Source organism: Daphnia magna, linkage group LG2 (genome assembly GCF_020631705.1).
Source record: "Daphnia magna isolate NIES linkage group LG2, ASM2063170v1.1, whole genome shotgun sequence".
NCBI lineage: Eukaryota > Metazoa > Arthropoda > Branchiopoda > Diplostraca > Daphniidae > Daphnia > Daphnia magna.
Window position 1 is genome coordinate 16116659 of NC_059183.1, and position 17607 is coordinate 16134265.

Genomic DNA, 17607 nt, shown 5'->3' on the forward strand with positions numbered 1-17607 from the left:
AGTTGGGCGTGATTGCTGTGTCCTCCCTAATTAAAACAGTTAAAAATCGGAAAACGTGACATTTTACGCAGCCGCTATGTCAGTTACACCATGACTACACACAAAAAAACTGTTTGACAGACAATTACGTAAACGCCATCTGTTGAGATAAATATCGTAAAAAACGGGGTCGATGGTGTACTATATCAGTCGGCAGAATCCCTATGGGGAAATTTGGTTCAGCTTGTAGACGGCGTATAACGATACGAACCATTGCCGGAATTTCGTGACCATGAATTCAACGGGAAGTGATAGCTGATTGGTTTAACGAATTTAGACGAATTCTGCGACAACAGCGTCATCTAGATTTCCTACCTGCAACATTTTTTCGGCGATGTTACTCTTTCCGATAGGTAGCGTTCGTGCAACCTATAACAGTTTGATCTGTTATTCACTAACTTTGAATTCAGATTACTTGAAAACTAAAGGTTCCACGTAAAAATGAAATTGATTTTCATGATTACTGTTCAATTTGGATCAAAACCATGTGTTTTTGGCCAGATGTAGAATTTAATCAAAAATGAAAAAGTGGGAAGGCCCTTCTCAAAATAAATAACTGTAAAGGGGAAACAAAGTAAACTTCCAAAAATGTGAGTTGGAGACTACCATGAAAAACCTAATGACCTGTCGCATTACTGTCGAGATGAACCGCACAATAAGTTTTCAACAATTATTTCATGGTTGAAAATTTCGTGAAAGTGTAACCAAATTCTTAAAACAAGCAAGTCATGTCCCTATGTCCAGACTCCGGACTTTTTTCTGAAACCAACTGAAAAAAAGCTCTCTTGTTTAAACAAGTTTGTACTAGGTAGAAAATAGGTAAAAATATCTTACAGTTTTGACAACCTGTTTTCCGCTCGGTTTCAGGAGAAGAAAGCTCTTGCTTGAAACAAAATGTTGCACATCATGGACCTATCTAGAACCACATGTGTGCTGTGTGACTGTGCATGGTATGTGTACAAGTGTATCTGACGTAGTTTGGGTAATAGACGCTTGGAGCAAAACAAAAATCGTCTGCAGCTAGTCATGGCCTGAAGGTATTGAGACAACAAATAGCCTTGCAGCGATGATGAAAGTTGAATTCCAGAAGTAATTGTCTTCTTTCAGTTTATTTTCTTCGTCTTGTAAGTCGTAGTGAATTCACTGTGCTCTGCAGTGGCTAATGTAGCAAGAGAGGTGAAAATACGTGGTAGTTATTTAGTGTAGCAGAAATGTTGTCGCCAAGATCTGTCAATATTAAATCGGTTCGTTTCCTTGTATTCACCGCACTCGTAATATTCTGTGTCATGCTGGGACTGAAGCTCATGGGTAAGACACAGATTACAATAAAAAGAAAAAACCAAAGAAAACTAATATAGTTTGTTTTGATAAATTTCTTTTATAGTGAACCTACCTGATCCTGGTATTTATTCAGCATTAGATGATAGCAAGGTTGTATCAACACAGTTGAGGCAGCTCCGAGCTCAGGTAACTCTTTATACAAGTTTAGATGGTTTGAAATATTCAGAGTAATATTGTTTCATTATTCTATTTGATTTTTCAGGTTGGTAGACTAAAGATTCTATTGGCTAAGAATGGAATTGCTAACCCATATGAAAACCTTGAGAGTTTGCCAACCATTTTCGCAATTACCCCTACTCATACTAGACCACTTCAAAAAGCAGAGCTTACCAGGTATGTTTATTAAAGAAAGCAGTCAACTGAGTGTAGCTTACACTCCATGTGGAAATTTCCCTTGTGTTCATACAGGATATCTCAAACATTTCTTCTCATTCCAAACTTTCACTGGATTATTGTTGAGGATGCGGAAATCAGAACTCCTTTAGTCACTAACTTGCTGGCCCAATCAGGCCTTTCCTATACTCATCTTAATGCAGAGACGCCAAAAGAATGGAAACTGCTTTTGGAAGTAATTGAAATACGATTTCGGAATCGAGGTGTGCTGCCCGCTATGACAAAACATTATTGTTTGTAGGACCCACAGTGGAAGAAACCTCGCGGAGTCAAACAACGAAATGCGGCTCTCCAATGGCTTCGGAATCACGCGGATCCACGGAAACCAGCCGTTGTCTTTTTTGCCGATGATGATAACACTTACAGTCTAGAACTTTTTGAAGAGGTATTCATAAATGTTTATTCACTATGCCAAATTACGAGAACAAATTGTTTTTCAGTTTCTTCTTTCCAGTTTATAATATTTTATGTAAATAACTAGTGTTTTCGTCTAACATTTAGATGCGAAACACCAAGACAGTCTCCGTTTGGCCTGTTGGTCTTGTGGGAAATGTGCGCTTTGAAAGGCCGATACTCGACGAGCATGATAAAGTGGCTAATTGGTCAACAGGCTGGAGACCTGAACGGCCATTTGCCATTGATATGGCGGGTTTCGCCATCAATTTAAAGTGCGACTTTACTTTCTATGCTTATCGGGTTTCCTCCCTTACCAGTCTTTTTTATTTTTTATTTAGGTTATTGCTCGACAATCCTGATGCAGAGTTTTCTTTTGACGCACCGAGAGGCTACCAAGAATCCACTATCCTGGGGGCGGTTGTTACAAAAGAGAACCTTGAACCCAAAGCCAGCAAGTGCACCAAGGTAAACTACTTCCATCTAGTAACCGGTTTCGCGTTCAAAATATGTTTGACTTACTTAGTTTTCTCTCGTGATTCCAGGTGTACGTTTGGCATACTCGTACCGAAAACCCGAAACTAAACGATGTGAAGGGGAAAGTTCCTGGCATGGTCGTCGATTGGACGGTCGAAGTTTGAGATGAGATTTGTTTGTACTTGTTGAACTTTGCCAATTCCGGATCCGCTAGGATTTGCCTTTCTTATTTTGACAACCCAAATGTATTATTTTTTTTTTAACTGGAAAATTCTTATGAGACCTATTCCAATAATAAAAAGAAGAATGACTACTTAACTTCCAATTATATAATAAGGTGTATTTGTTATTCAGGAAATATTTGGGAGAATGAGAGTGAAAGAGAAAAAAGAAATACCATCGGTATTACGAGAGACGACAAAATTGTGCACAGTGCTATAAGAAACATGTAAATTTAATCATTGAAAAAAAAAAAAAATTCAAATAAAAAACGGGGTGGTCTGAAGGAAAAAAAAAAAGTTTTTTTTCCAATGTCATGGAATGGAAGATTCCAAGGATGTTTCAGGGCAGAAAGATAACAAGCCAAGTGCAGCAATTTTTCCTCCTACAGACATTCAAAACGGAAACCATATTTTTTAAAAAAGAAGTGCGATTCGAATCAAGATATCGTTTCTTTTTTTTTTTTCCGTGACGTACCAGTTGGGCTATTTGCAACTGTCAACGTGATTCTAAGTCGAGTGCGATATTTTGGGTAATAGTAGTTTTAGTGGGAGTTGGGCAACTATAAAAGTGGGGGGTGGGATATTTTAGAGTGTGACTAGGGATGACTCAGAGACAGAGTGTGAGGTGGTTATGAGAAAATGTTTTCAAAACAAAAAAAAGAAAAGTCCGATAGAATAAAAAAAAAAATACACGCACACATACATACAAGTACAAGGTGATTACTACTAAGAATTGGAAACTTAAACAACGTACGGAATAGACACACGGTATATCGTCGAAAAAGGCAACATCATCATCAGATTGGGTTTGGTGAGGGCATATAGAATTGGAGTACGTTCGTGAAATATGATTACAAAATTCGGGCAGTTTTCTTAGGGGACAACAAAGATTTCTAGGAAGACACACAGTGGCAAAGAACATCTGTGTACCACATGCGCCCAAAGAATTCTATAAATCATTGCATAAATAATGGAATGCTTTTTCTTTCTTTTATCAACTTTTCTAGTGCTACATGTTTCTTTTTTTTTCTCCTTCTTCTTCGTCTTCTTTTTAGAGGCGTCTGGCACCTGCAAAAATAACGGGAGCGAAACTATAGCAATAGACGCACAGAGAACTGTCACTTTTGTTTCGTCCTCTCTCTTTCTCTCTCTCTCTCTCTCTCTCTTTTTTTTTTTTTTTTTTTTTCAAATATTGAAGAGGATTTTGACACACGCCATAAATGTTCTTTTCTTCTCTACGAGTTTGTTTGGGTTTTTTTGTTTGTTTGTTTCTTCTTTTTCGAAGAAAGGATTAATAAGGAATGACGCTGATATGACTCCGTTAAGCAGAAGAATGAAAAGAAGGAACGGGGGGGGGGGAAGCAAAGGGAAATTATATATATGGCTTGCAAAAGGCAGCCGGCCAAGGCACAGGATTGGGGTTTTTTTTTTTTTTTTTTTTAAATCAAATCAAATCAAATCTATCCGTCGATCGGCCATTAATTAACGAGAGATTTGGGTTTTTTTTTTAAGGGGGAAAGGGAGAGATTTGCCAAAGTTTTGGTTTGGGAATAGAGCCTCGGAAACAACACGTCTACACGTTTGTTAAAAGGCTTTTCTTTGTTTGGGTTGTCGACAATCAAAGCGAAAAAAGAAAAAAAAGAACGAATGAAAATGGCCGTCTTATTTGTTGTTTGTTGTGTTCGCTATACTTTGTACAGAGGCCAGCTATAATATATGTTGTAGTTGGTGTACGCTAGCAGTAGTAGCACACTAGTAGTCCGATGTCTGATATCTTATTCACGCAAAAGACAGACTTTCAATAAGTTTTACTCCAAGTGCTCGAGGAAGTTGGGCGTCCGGAAGTACTCTGGAACTTGTTCGTCCAGACGGGCGATGATCTTATAGATGGCTTTCTTCCAGCTAGGCTCCGAGTCCTTTCCGGCTTGGATTGCCTTGAAGAATTCACGCAACGTTTCCGAAACGACGAAAACAAAAGGCGACGGAACCTTTTTGAATTAAAAAAAGGAAAGAGAAAATTTGCGATTAAAAACTTACGTTCCACCAGGTAAAACAATATCTGAATTTAAATGATGTCAACTAATTGATGTTAAATTCCTACAATAGGCTTTTAAAAAAAAGAATCTTACCTCGATGTGGTTGTTGCGATTGTAGTGGAGGTTGAGAGCGCGGAAGAGTTCCGAGTCGGGTGACACGTGGATGTCATCAGCATTGACCACCCCTTCGCTTAACAATTGGCGGCTGTACTTCTCCATTTGGATGTAATAGAATTCCCTGTGGATATGCAAATGAGCAAAATTGCAATTATAATCGCGCAAATGGTCAAGTTCATAATAGGAAACGACGAATGCATGCTACTCCCCCAACTCTACACGATACGTACACACACAAAAAAACACAGGCCTCTACCACGGTTTGTATGCCATTGTCCCTCGGCTCTGTCACTTAGCAATGCAGAGGAATATAGCAGAGAAGCACATGCAAAAGAGGAAGAAAAGAGAAACAAGCGTGCCAGCTGTGCTAATTGCTACCGACATCCACCTAACCCTCCTACACTTAGTCCTGTCCGCCTATGCGGAAAGGTAAACCTAATGCCGGCGGGCTGTCCATTGCATAATGCAAATGGCACTTTATTCCCTAGTCATGGGGATGTGTACACCCAATCTGAAGCTGCACACACTCACAACGCTTGGTTTTCCTATCCATTTTGCACACGCATTCGTTCATGCAACGATGGTTTATGCAAAACAAGAAGAAGAAGGGGAAAACCAAAATATAAAAAAACGGATGTCGATGTAATGGCCAAGTTACAAGTGAGTGAAATCCCAGCAAAACTCGGCCCCCATTCGCTTTCAAATTTGCAAGCAGATCGGGAACCACTGCCGTTGTCTACAAGTACATCTCGCGGATTATATGAAATATTACCACCAAACCCCAGTCCTAACCCGATAACATTTCCAAATAAATTCATTAGGGACTGGTGGAGTGCTGTGTGGGACCCTTCTTCACAAGTTTTGGTATGCGTACGTAATAAACGCCTGGTTTTTCTTTAGTTCCTTTTTCGGAAAAAGGGAAATGAGAACGCGGTTCTATAGTTTTATTTTGTTCCTGTACCCGCAATCTTTTCGGCACGGGATTATCTAATTAGATTACCCTTTCCCATTAACCACTCCTCGAGTGAGTCCCTTAAAGGCGGGCATTTCGAATGCAAAAGTGAAGGCGTTAAAAGTTGGGCCTGCGCACACCTAATCGACAGGTTAAAAAAACTACATTACAAACATTAAAATAAAAAAAATAAAAAATAAAATAATAACGAACCAACTTAATGAATAAAGAGATTCTTACAAAACAAAGTACAGCACCTACGCGAATGGAGTCATCAATCAAAACGTTTCTTTTTCAATTCCATTTTCTTCTTTCACGAAAGGGAACGCAATGATTCACCTCAACTCCGCCCTTTACATACAGACAGTGTACGTTTATGCGTCGGTCTTCTTCGAATTTCCTCAAGTTGAAACGCAAGGAAAGACGAACCCCCTCCTTGAAAGCCCAAAAGTTTGTGTTTTCAAGCGTTTAAACATGATGGAGAACACAATAAATAATCGAAATATGTGCACGCAGCCACGGTTGATTTACGCCGCAACCTTTCGGCTTTTTGCGTCTTATACGAAGCGAGCGGCAAATAAATCCGCTGATTTTTTGTTTGTTTGTTTTCAATCTTAATTTCAGACGCTTAAATGCCCATGGCTTTGGCAAGTAGTTGAGTATAGTAAGAGAAGGTATTTGGCTGGTCGGGTTGCTTTAAAGCTCAATTATGAAGTTTGAGGGATTCGCGACTTCTGGCAGTTTGTGCACAGGGAGAAATCGAATATAGAGCAAGAAGAGGAAGCGTTTGTCCATTAGCTCAAGAGAGAATAAGAGAGCGAAGGGGACCGGGCAGCATTCAACGCTCATTCAGAGCAGCAAGAGATACAGAGAAAAAAGAAGAAAAGGAGCCACACGAGAGACACACGCTGCTTGACAGTGCATAATGTTCTAATGAACGTGTGCTGATTCCCCCCGAGATGTTGGTCAAGCAACGCGAAGAGCCAAGAGGGATGGATATATAGCTGTCCTTGCTCTCTGGTTGTTTTTGTTTTGTTTTGTTTTCCCCTCGGCACATACAGTGCATGTACGTATATATCCGTGCGGATTGCATCAATCTCCGCTTGTTGGCCAATGGGTTACCTACCATCCCTTGTGCTACTGATTAACATGTACACCATCGTTGAGGGACGGATAGGAGCTCGTGTCCCGACAGTCAAGACAACGAGCTTTGAGCTAAACAAGAAAACTCTTTTGCTCTTGTTTTTCATTAACTGTTGAAATGAAATCGGTCACAACGTTTCAGTCTCCAACTCGCTTTTTCTCCCCTGCTTTTTTTTTTTTTTTTTGTATTATCATTTTCCTTCTTGCACACGCACACCCCCCTCCACCTCTTTTCCCGTCTTCTGTGCGCATCAAATGCAAACAGAAGCAGCTGGGCTCCGGTTACTCAATGCGATTCTTATCGCGACGCCCGCATGGACGCAACATCCGCTCAAGATTTTTAATTTTTCTTTTTTTTTTTACCGAAATATCGTGCGAAAAAAGACAACAAAATTGTGGAAAAACTCAAGCGGCAGTCCCTAAAGAGAATCGAAGGCTTTTCGACAGGAAATTTCATCGTGGACGGAAATCCACAACAACAAAAAAAGGCGAACAATAAAAAGAAGAAGAAGAAGAAGAAGAAGAAGCGATAAAAATATAGAGGCTGTCTAAAATGATTATCATCGTCAAACTAAAAGAGACTGGAACAAGACTCACCGGAAGTTGGAGAACCACTTGACGAGCTGCGCGGTATTGTTCTTGTTGAAATTCACGTCGGGGAAGAACGTCTTGAGGACGGACGAGCTGGGATAGCGGCACCAAAAGAACATCAATTTAGCCTTGCGCAGATGCATAGGCGTCAGCGTCGACGATTGGTGGAGGCTTCCGTACGGGCTGGCTCCATCCGACGACTCAGAATGGCGATCCGTATTGTCGTGCTGATGGTGTCCACCACCACTGTGGTGGTGACTGCGATGATGATGATGGCTGTGATGACTGGCCAACAAGGCCGGATGCAGAAGTGATGCCGATGTCGACGCAGACGTCAGATCCAACTCGGGGCTCTTGCAGCTCCGTTGAGACGATGATCCAGCGGCAGCTTGGGCGGCCTGAGCCTGTTGGGCTCCGGCGGCGGCGGCCGCAGCCGCAGCGGCGAAATAGGCCGAATAATTGGAGAAGAGACTTGGATGGTGGAGCAAAGGCGGCGGTCCACCAGCAGCGGCCGACGTCTGTTGAGCTGCCGGAACAGGGTAGCGCTGTTGTTGTTGGCTAGGCGGCGTCGGGCTGCGCGACGGCGGAGGAGAATGGGCGCTCGAACTGTGATTAATCAGAGAAATCTCTAACGGCGAGAGGCGGGTCTCAACGTTCTGATGGTTTCCAGGCGCAGGGCTCGAGTTCCTCTCAGACGAGGCCGTTTTGTTGTTGTTATTGGCAGCAGCGGCGGTGGTAAAGCGACGCTTCTTGGGGGAGACGACCAGACTGAGGGCTTCATTCTGTTCGGCAGCATCGGCGTCGATGGCGTCTTGTTCCTCCTGTTGTTGCTGTTGCTGCTTGCTGCTGCTGCTGTTGCTGAGCGAATTGGCCCATATTGGCCAAACCGGCAGCAGCGGCGGCCGCGGCGGCCGCTGCCGCAGCCGGATGAATACCTGCTCCAATAGAGTTGACGATGTGGTTCAACGCCGAATTGGGAGACTGCTGTTGAGGGAAGAGGTGATGAGGAAGCGGGCCGTAAGGCGTCCGCAAAAATGGCGAGTTGGTCAAACCAAGAGCGGCCAAATCGCCGTTGCGCAGTCCGCGGTCAATGACGCGGCCGCGTTGCAATTTGCTCAGTTCCGATTCATCAGCAGATATCGAATTGGCCGATGATTTCTGGTTGTTAACAATGACATGGCGACGCTGCTGCTGCTGGGCTGCGGCGAAGCGAGACAGAGTGCTGTCCACCAGCTGGGCCAATGAAGAAGCCAATTCGGATTTCAACATTTCGGCTAAACCTTCCAGTTCGCTGTTGGATGACACTGGCTCTTTGGTGTTCAGCGGCTGGGCTGGTTGCTGGACGTTGCTGACGGGCAATTGCTGTGGCGGTTGAACGTGTTGGCTTTTGCTAGGCGCCTGTTGGCGCTGCTGTTCCATCAACATCCGACGGGTAGCGTCCAGGTAGGCGGCATGAGCCTGGCTAACGTGACTCAAATCGCCACTGGGCAAATTGGAACGCATACCGAACGTCATCGGTTGATGATGTTGAAGCGCGTTGCGAGTACGTCCAGCGTCGTCCCGCACCGGCCGTCTGATCTGCGGTTGCTGCTGTTGCTGGACAGGCTCGTTGTTCATTTTCTCCGACCTTTGCTGTTGCTGTTGGAGCGCGGCGAAACGCTGCTGGTGTAGGGAAGCGATGCGCTCCTGAAGGGATCGAATAGGATCGTGTGGTTGCGTTTGCTGCATCTGCATCACCTCGCGCTGTTGTTGCTGCTGCTGGGCAGAGCTGGAACGCGAAGAAGCCTGAGCACGAGCCATACTCAGCTCGTGTTGCTCCTCTGAAAGCGAATCGTTGCGTTCGTCCGTCGTTTCGTCTTCCTCTTCTTCGCCCTCCGATGTGAACTTGTGTCCGTGCTGCTGCGGCTGGTACAGTTTGCGCTTCTTGCAGCCGTTAATAGCGGCCGGTGTGGACGTGCGCATCGTCGAAACAATCGACTCGACGCGCGTCCGTTTGCTCTTTTCTTCTTCCTCTTCGTCTTCCGAATGGTTGATGGATTCTTTTTTCAATTCATCAATCTCCTCGTCCTCGTCGTCCAGTTCCACCTGATCGGCAGCCGAAGCTTCGACGTCGGATGCGCTGGAATCGTGTCGAGGTCGGCGGATGCCACGGGCCGGAGACGTGGCCGGAGTTAAGGGCGTAGCCGATCCTTGATGTTCGCCAGTCTGATGATGTTGTTGCTGTTGCTGTTGCTGTTGAAGGACGTGACGAAGGAACCAGGCAGAGTCCTCGTTGCCACTGTCTGGGCTGTCCGGACTTCGCCGGATGACAGAGGTGGCCACGGCCACGGACTGTGCGCTACTGCCACCTCCACCGGACGTCGATGAGGAAGGGGAGTGGCTGAGAGCCACTTTGCCCGTCACTTGAATGCTGTCGTGTCCGACCACATGTGACAGCTCAGAGCTGCTGCGCTGCTGATCTAACAGGTCGCCCACCATGGCCGACGATGGATTATTGTTGGCCGCTTTGGCCAGGAATGAGAGCGAATAACCTCCTTGCGAGGAGGGATGCTCCAGCAGCGCCATCAAATTCTTTCTTTTTTTGTCTATTAAATGCAACTCACGGTTTTCGGATCCTTTGTCCGCTCTAAGTTGAAGTTCCAGTTGAATTCCAGTTGGTGCCTCGTTGTCGACCACGAAAATTCAATTCACTTCACCGGATTTTCAAATCAAATCGGTGCGCGCGCAACTTAAATTCTTTTCTTTTTTTTTTTTTAAAGGAAAGAATGTTTCAAAGTCTTCCAAATTCAAACGAATTCGAATAAGGGACTAAATGTCAAATGCGGGAGAGTTGGGAATTCGTCAGAGTCCGATGGCACACAAAAATAAATTGTTGGTTTTTCAAAGTCGAAATAGTTTCAGAGTGTCAGAGAGTCGGATCGTCTCGACGACAGACCTCTCGAGACGAAGCCTTGGCAGTGACTGAAGTCGTTTGCCTTGAGTCGCTCCACTAAAAAGGGCTGCCCAGCACGTAGAGGAAAAGGCAGGAGGAGTAAAGGAGGTGGTTGGGTAGTCGTCGGGTGAGGCGGCGGAGGGAAGAAAGGGAGGATTGAGATGGCCTGACTATAATCAAGAGAGGGACGGGCCAAGAGGGGAGGAGGGGTTCTAGAATAAAGAGAAAAGAGAGAGGGGAGAGAGAGAGAGAGACAAGCGGGCAGCTGGCGTCGCCAGGTGAAGGCAAAAGGCTACAGAAGGGAGAGGAGCGCGCCAACGGGATGGCAAGGAAGGCGGCGACCGACTGAAGGTTTCAACTGCGTCTGTAGGAGAGTGGCTTATCTTATCGAGGATAGCGAGAGAGAGAGAGAGGAGGGAAGAGGGCGAGCACAATGCCAAGCCAAGCGTCTCCAAGCCCAGCCTACTATACTATGCTTTGACGACTAACCAACCACCCAGCATTGCCACCCTCTTAACATGCAAGCATCGATGTTTTTTTTTATTCCTATCTGTGTCTGACTTGGACGGAGTTAGCACAACCACCTTCTCGCGCAAGACCACCCAACCCACCCCAAACAGGAGTGAGGTGCATCAAAGAGATTTTAAAAAATAATAAATAATAATAATTTTTTTTTTTTTTAAATAAAAATCACTTTGTTAATAAATAAACAGGTCGGGGCGGCTCCGCCCGTTGACAGGATGCCGTAAGATATATACAAGGTCCCCTCGGCGTTGCTGCCATTGGGTCTCGAAAGCTCGTAAGGAGGTGGGCAAAGTCACGCTCAGATGCTTTCGCTCCCGTGAACGACTAAGGTGCGTCAACCCGTCCAGCCACGTACTATAAGGAAGGCGGGCGCTGTGCTCTGTGTTACGTGTGTTATGTACAGTACAGTCTATAAAGGTAAACGACACGCATCCAACATGTGGCCGTCGCTGTGTGTGGATCCGTTATCCGTTTCTTTCCTTCAGATTCAAACTAAAAAATGAGGAAGCGAAAAGACTTTTCTTTTTACCAATCATTCATTGTTGCTTCGACATTGTTACTCGCAACTACACCCAACTACCTGGACGACATAGAGTATGCCATCAACGTCGAAACTAGCCGCCGGTCCGATAGTCTCTACTTTGTCGTAGACTCTTCTCATCGAAAATGAATGAACTTTTCCTTGCCCTCAACGAAAAGTCGGGGCACGGAAAAGCCCAATGGAAAACCTATTCTTTGCAAGACAGAAAGTGGACATTGAAAACAATACGGGGGGAGAGTATACCTCTGGCGTGGTGACATTAAGAGAGAAATGTCGCTCCTTGTTTTCCCCTTCACAAGATTTTCGTCCACTTCATCACCATTTCAAGAGTAAAGATTCAGATCCGTCCCCAGATTTCTCCTCTCTTTCGCCTGGCCAGCGTCCCTCTCGTCGATGTCTTCATTGGCCATTAATGAACACGCTGGCCGGCACGACATTGCAACCTGAAGAAAAAAAAAAACAAATAAATAGAAAAGTATAGGTGGATTTAGAAGCTATAGAAAAGAAAAATCAAGAGTCGGAGAGAGAATGAAGAAGAAAGAAAAAAAAAATTAATCATGATCACGTTAAATGATTGATTAAGGTCTAGCCAAGCACGGAGCAGCGTTTGTTTTTTTTGGGGGAGGGAGGGAGAGGAGGGTGGATAACTGTCGTCAGTCTGACTATGTTCTATCATCGTCTACAATAGGTCGAACAGGGAAAACTCACGGTCGGGGTATTGCTCATTTTGCGCTCTGCTGATGGGAAATTGAATGACTAACGAAGTCAGATGGTCAACGAAACAATGCCAAGTGGACGTTGTGACGGACTTGTGTGTTGGCCATCGCGAGCTTCCTACACGTTTGTGCGATGATATAAGCTAGTTCCAATAGACCGATCCATAAATCGACGGACAAAAAAAGGGAGGAGCCCACGCGACCACGCCAAAAATAGTAAGAGAAGAATCCCGGGGAAAATCAGAGGCAATGAGAAGGGGAGATTTCGTACGAGTGAAAGAGAAGAAGAAGAAGAAGAAGAAATAAGAAAAATGGAGAAAAGTGTAATGTATTCAATAGAAATGGCGAGAATCGAAGAGGACACACACTGCCAGGAGGGTTAGAACACGGGGGTAAGGATATGGATGGATTGGGGGGGAGGAAATAAGAAATGAGCGTACGAAGGTTTTGAATGTCATGGCGAGAGGGTAGGGAATATTTTCCATCTCGCAACGACGTCGAACGACGTGTGCCAGAACGACGTCCAAACCACCCTCACTATTCTCTTTTCATGCTACTACCCTCTGGCCTTAGCTTAGATGTAGTCTCTTCTTTGACTGTACATTTTGTATAGGACGTACACACCATACCTTTTTTTTTCCCTCTCTCTCTGTGTGTTGTCCTTCTTATTCCTTTTCTCTCATCATTCTTTGCGCCCTACTACACCCTCACTACTCCTCCTACTCTCTTTTTTTTTTATTCTTTTCGGTTTGACGACAACGTCGACACACGGTCAGATAGAGACACGTGCCGCGACGCCAATGAGTTCTCCGTTTTTCTTTTTTCTTTGATACTTTTTTATTTTTTTCAAGCTCCCCCCTTTTTTTTTTCGTGCGATGTTATACGTCCAAACGTTGAGGTTGTCAAACTAAAGGACAACAACGGTAACAAAATATTTAAATTTAACACAAAGAAGAATAATAAGAAAGAAAAAAAAAATCCCATGTTTAATGTTGTTGATGTTTGGGTCGCCATCGATGTGAAATACGGTTTGAAAATGGAGCAGGTTTGTTGGTGGCTTGGCTCCGCCTCTCTTTCAGACATGTGTGTGTATATCTCTAATCAAGTGACGCGCCCTGGCCGACTGCTTAGAAGCTGACGGTGACTCATCGACGACTGTATCAAGAGAAAGAGAGAGGGTTGCGCAAAAGGACAAAAGGGAGGGAGCGTCGCGACGCCCCCCTCCCTGTAAAATATATCGAAAGAAAGAAAGAGAAAAAATTTACTCGGGGCTCCTTTGAGAATGGGTCCGCCTTTATTTTCATTTTTTGTGTGTGTGTGTGTACGTTCCCCTCAAGTCTGTGTGTTTCCAGTTACAAACGCCCCAGCCGCCGCATAAAAAGTCTCCAATGTTGCCACTTGAAATAAGTTGCTTGTTACACAATATTACATAGTTCCGTGATCTCAAAAAAAAAAATCCGTAATTTTCCGTGTGATGTGTTGCACACATCCCTCGACCACGGAACTCTGCCCACGGCTATAAATAGCGCTCCAACATTTCAATGAAAACCACTTGATCCTGCAAGAGGACAAACAAGAAAGAAAAAACAAGTTCATACAATCAAGAGGAACTACTACAAGATTCCTATTATATTTTACTTGAGAAAGAATTGAAAAAAATATTACTTATTGTTAAAAGAAAGGTAACATTGCCCGATTCCCATGGATTATCATGCGCCTTCGTGGCTTTATTATTCACTTTCGTCTAGTACGTCCCTTCTTTTTCCAAATCGACGAGCCTTATTAATGATCTAATATCAAAGATGCAACAAGCTAACAAACAAAAGCTAAAAAAATGGGCACTGTACGTCAGTAGCTTAAACGGCAGTTCCCATCATTTGGCCATTGTTGATTCTTATAACATTACACATCATCGAGTGGCATTCATTTTTTGGGGGGGGGTTTCCTCTCTCTAGTTCCGACCTATTTTGTACCGATATGCGCCGATGCGAGCAGCGGAAACGACGGAAACACATCATGTGTGTACGTGTGTGCATACAAGGCGTATAGCAGACGTGTATACACACATGCACTCGGTAATGAAATGAAGTGGAATCGATACAATAATAAAGAACCAATGGGGAGAAGGTTTGTCTTTTTTCCCTTTTTTCTGCTTCATCTTGTCCAATTCCTTTCTGCTTTTTACTTCGCGTATTGTTTGAATGTTCGCAATTGACAATGGGATATATACAAAATGTAGTCATCCTAGCAAACGATTTGTTTTTTGAACGGAAAAAATAAAAATTAATAAATAAATAATATATATCCATTTTCCCAGGGAAAGATAGGCCGCATGATGAGCACTAGGCGATACTTGCATGGTGTAACATACACATCTATTTTACACGCTCCTTTATCTGAGTTTGTATAATACACAAGACACACGGCAGAAAAAGTTTTCCCGCTCGCTGTGAGTTATTCTGTAATAACCGGTACGGGTCGGTCCCTCTATAAGTATATAATGACGATAAGCAATTGTTAAGGAAGAGGAGAAGGAGGGTAGGTAATAAAAGCCTTTTGTTCACCTGTCCCTTTTTTCTTTTCTTAGATGGCCGGAGAGTAGCCAATCTACGTCATGTTAACAAACACTTAACTCTCCTTTTCCTCAAGGTTTTTTGCAAAATCAGATTAACAAATAAAACTTTGTCTTGTCAGAAAGAGTTTGAAATTGAAGGCGGAAATGTGTGGAGAAAGTCCAACGCGGGTTACGGGATTCTCTTAACAGAATTGCACGCGGCGCTTTTGTTTTCCCCACTCCCGACTGGAATTTACGTTGAATGCAAATGTTGAGAATAGAAACAAAAACAACATCGTACAGAGACGGGGCTAGAAAGGCAAACTGTTAAGGTTCTTGACCTTTTTAAGAATCTAATACGATAGGTGTGGGTTTTAATTTCGAGATTGGGGGGGGATGGATCCGCAGGTCTTGCATGCGTGAATCAACACCTGGCCCCTCATGATGTTTGGATTTGATTCCAAACATCTCCCGTTGTTTTCTTTATGTCGACTTCTGTTTCAAATGTTTCAAATCCATTTGTTGTGCAATATCTTCTTCATTTCATAGGGTTTTTCTGTCCGTTGTTGCGTGCAATTTGCACCGATAACTCGACTGTCCTCTTCTTTTGTTCAGTATATCAACCGACAATCGATAGAATCAATTAAAAATGCATGCAAGATTGAAACGGAGAGGCTCCCCCCCCACCCTCTCTCCGAGAGACGGAGAGACAAGGTTTTCGGAGTTATGCATTGTTGATGAAAGATGCCGGACGCTCGTTGTGAGATATTCTCACTGATTTGCACTGTTTGCTCGCTGCTTCCGTCTTTTGTTTTTTTTGTCTCCCCCCCCACCCCTCAAAAGAAAACAAAAATAAAATAATAAATTAAAAAGAAAGAAGAAGAAAACAAAAGAAAACAAAAACATCTCCGTTCAGCTCTTTTTACAGGCAAAGATGATTTTCGACTCGGATTCTTCTTTGCTCGCATATCGTCGGTCAATATCCTTTCCGTCCTCTTGACGTGTCAGCCAGGAAACAACCCGCATCTTGGTTTCTTCCTGTTTCTTTTCGTTTTGAAATTACAGCCCAGTTCAGTGTGGGGGATCCTTATCTTCTCTATTATAAGGACGAGCTCTCAACAATAATAAAAACAAAACAAAACGCTCTTGGATATCTTGCAACCCGCCGAATACGTAAGACATGTTCAGCTGCTTCAGCTTCATTATGCATGCACACATGCCTACTTCTTCTTATTCCTCGAATTAACTCATCAATTCAAGTTGCAATATCGCCTGTACGTTACACGTCTTCCATTCACACACGTCTCGAATGCTCCAAAGTTGACAGTTATCCCCCCATCCTCTCCAACAAAAGATTCCTCTTTGCGTTTTCATTCAATTCGTAAAAAAAAAAAAAAAAAATGTGTTTTGAATCTGCCGCCATTTTGATGGACAGCCTAGGCGATGGCCAACCAAACAGATCTCAAAAGACTATCCAATTTCCATTGATAAGCCAAGGTGAAATTGTCCGTGCGCTATTCCACGCGGTTGAGGACACTGGAATTTTACCTCCCTCACAGTCTTCCCAATACAAGGAAACATGTGAATGAACCCACGAAAGAGCATCATCCAGCCCCTCCCACACCCACCCAGAGATTTCTACTTTTTTTGCAAAGACTTGTTGTTGCCGATGAACATTGGTGTATATACATATAAGAAAGACAGTTCATATCCAGGTGCTTGCCATCCTCCCCCCACACACACACATCTTCCTTCTCTCTTTATTATTTTTTTTTTTCGAGGGTGGTGTGTACGCCCCATTGTCCGTGCTTATTGTGTGTGACATGCTGTGTGGCTATATAATAAGAGAGAGAAAAGAAGAAGAAGCTGTTAACACGTTGCGGACCATTGAGTACGAGAGGCCAGCAGTCAATCGGCCACTCCTCGTTCCTTTTTTTCTTCTTCTTCATATTTGGACTTGATGGGGGACACATAACGTGGGAGGTTGATAATATATGTACGGAAGGACTTGCATATAGGCGATACAAGGGAGTTGGAAGTCTTCCTTCTGCGGCCCTTTTTTATTTTCAACTAGAGGTAACCACCCACCAGAGGTAGCGAATGGATGCACAGCGCATTGAAGCGGCTGGCGCGCGCGCAATACAAACCCTAAAAACGAGATAAGCCCTCCCACGGAGCCAAATAGATATGACCATCGTCCGTCTTTTCTATTGTGCGTCGTAACTCCTCTGTAAAAATGAATGGGGGAGAAGAAAGAAAGAAAGAAAGAAATCTGGCCAAAAGAAAAAATATATTAAGGACATTGCCGAACTCCAACTGCGATCATTTACCGGCTTCATCAATTTGAGAGAATAATTAAGAGATTTATGTTATGCCTCTGTTTAGGAGGAATAGATTTTGCTTAGATTTTCGGCGAGATGTTATCATTTTTTAAGGAAGAAAAGTGAAACCAACAACTTGACGGAAATCCAATTATGTCGCTCGGAAAAAAGAAAAAGAATTCGATCCAGTACATCCGGAAAGCGGGTCCATGAAAAAAAAAAAAGAGGGAAGCCCGCATCAATTTCAAAATATTTATCCCTTTCTTATTACGACACTCTTCCCCCCCCAAAAAAATAAACCAAGAAGAACAGAAA

General features: G+C 43.6%; 2 protein-coding genes across 2 annotated transcripts in view; one reads left to right on the forward strand and one right to left on the reverse strand.

Annotated features, from left to right (window-relative positions):
* The first annotated feature begins 1064 nt into the window (after nt 1–1064).
* LOC116916001 (galactosylgalactosylxylosylprotein 3-beta-glucuronosyltransferase I) lies at nt 1065–2961 on the forward strand. The gene is made up of 8 exons (XM_032921178.2): nt 1065–1347; nt 1424–1506; nt 1583–1713; nt 1789–1948; nt 2015–2158; nt 2275–2441; nt 2508–2634; nt 2712–2961. Exons 1-8 carry the CDS (start codon nt 1251–1253, stop codon nt 2805–2807), a joined length of 1005 nt encoding a protein of 334 aa, XP_032777069.1. The 5' UTR covers nt 1065–1250; the 3' UTR covers nt 2808–2961.
* Nucleotides 2962–4310: 1349 nt separating this feature from the next.
* LOC116915991 (homeobox protein prospero) overlaps nt 4311–17607 on the reverse strand; it is a 40471-nt gene continuing 27174 nt past the window's right edge. Inside the window, 5 exon segments of the mRNA XM_045168650.1 lie at nt 4311–4852; nt 4994–5138; nt 7710–8551; nt 8553–11888; nt 11945–12144. Of these exon segments, the coding sequence (XP_045024585.1) occupies nt 4673–4852; nt 4994–5138; nt 7710–8551; nt 8553–10268 (2883 nt within the window). The 5' untranslated portion in view covers nt 10269–11888; nt 11945–12144 and the 3' untranslated portion in view covers nt 4311–4672.

Coding starts and splice junctions, on each gene's coding strand:
- LOC116916001 (XM_032921178.2), top strand. CDS start 1,251: ATGTTGTCGCCAAGATCTGTCAATATTAAATCGGTTCGTTTCCTTGTA. Junction 1,949..2,014: donor AATGGAAACTGCTTTTGGAA/GTAATTGAAATA, acceptor TATTGTTTGTAG/GACCCACAGTGGAAGAAACC. Junction 2,159..2,274: donor GTCTAGAACTTTTTGAAGAG/GTATTCATAAAT, acceptor TCTAACATTTAG/ATGCGAAACACCAAGACAGT.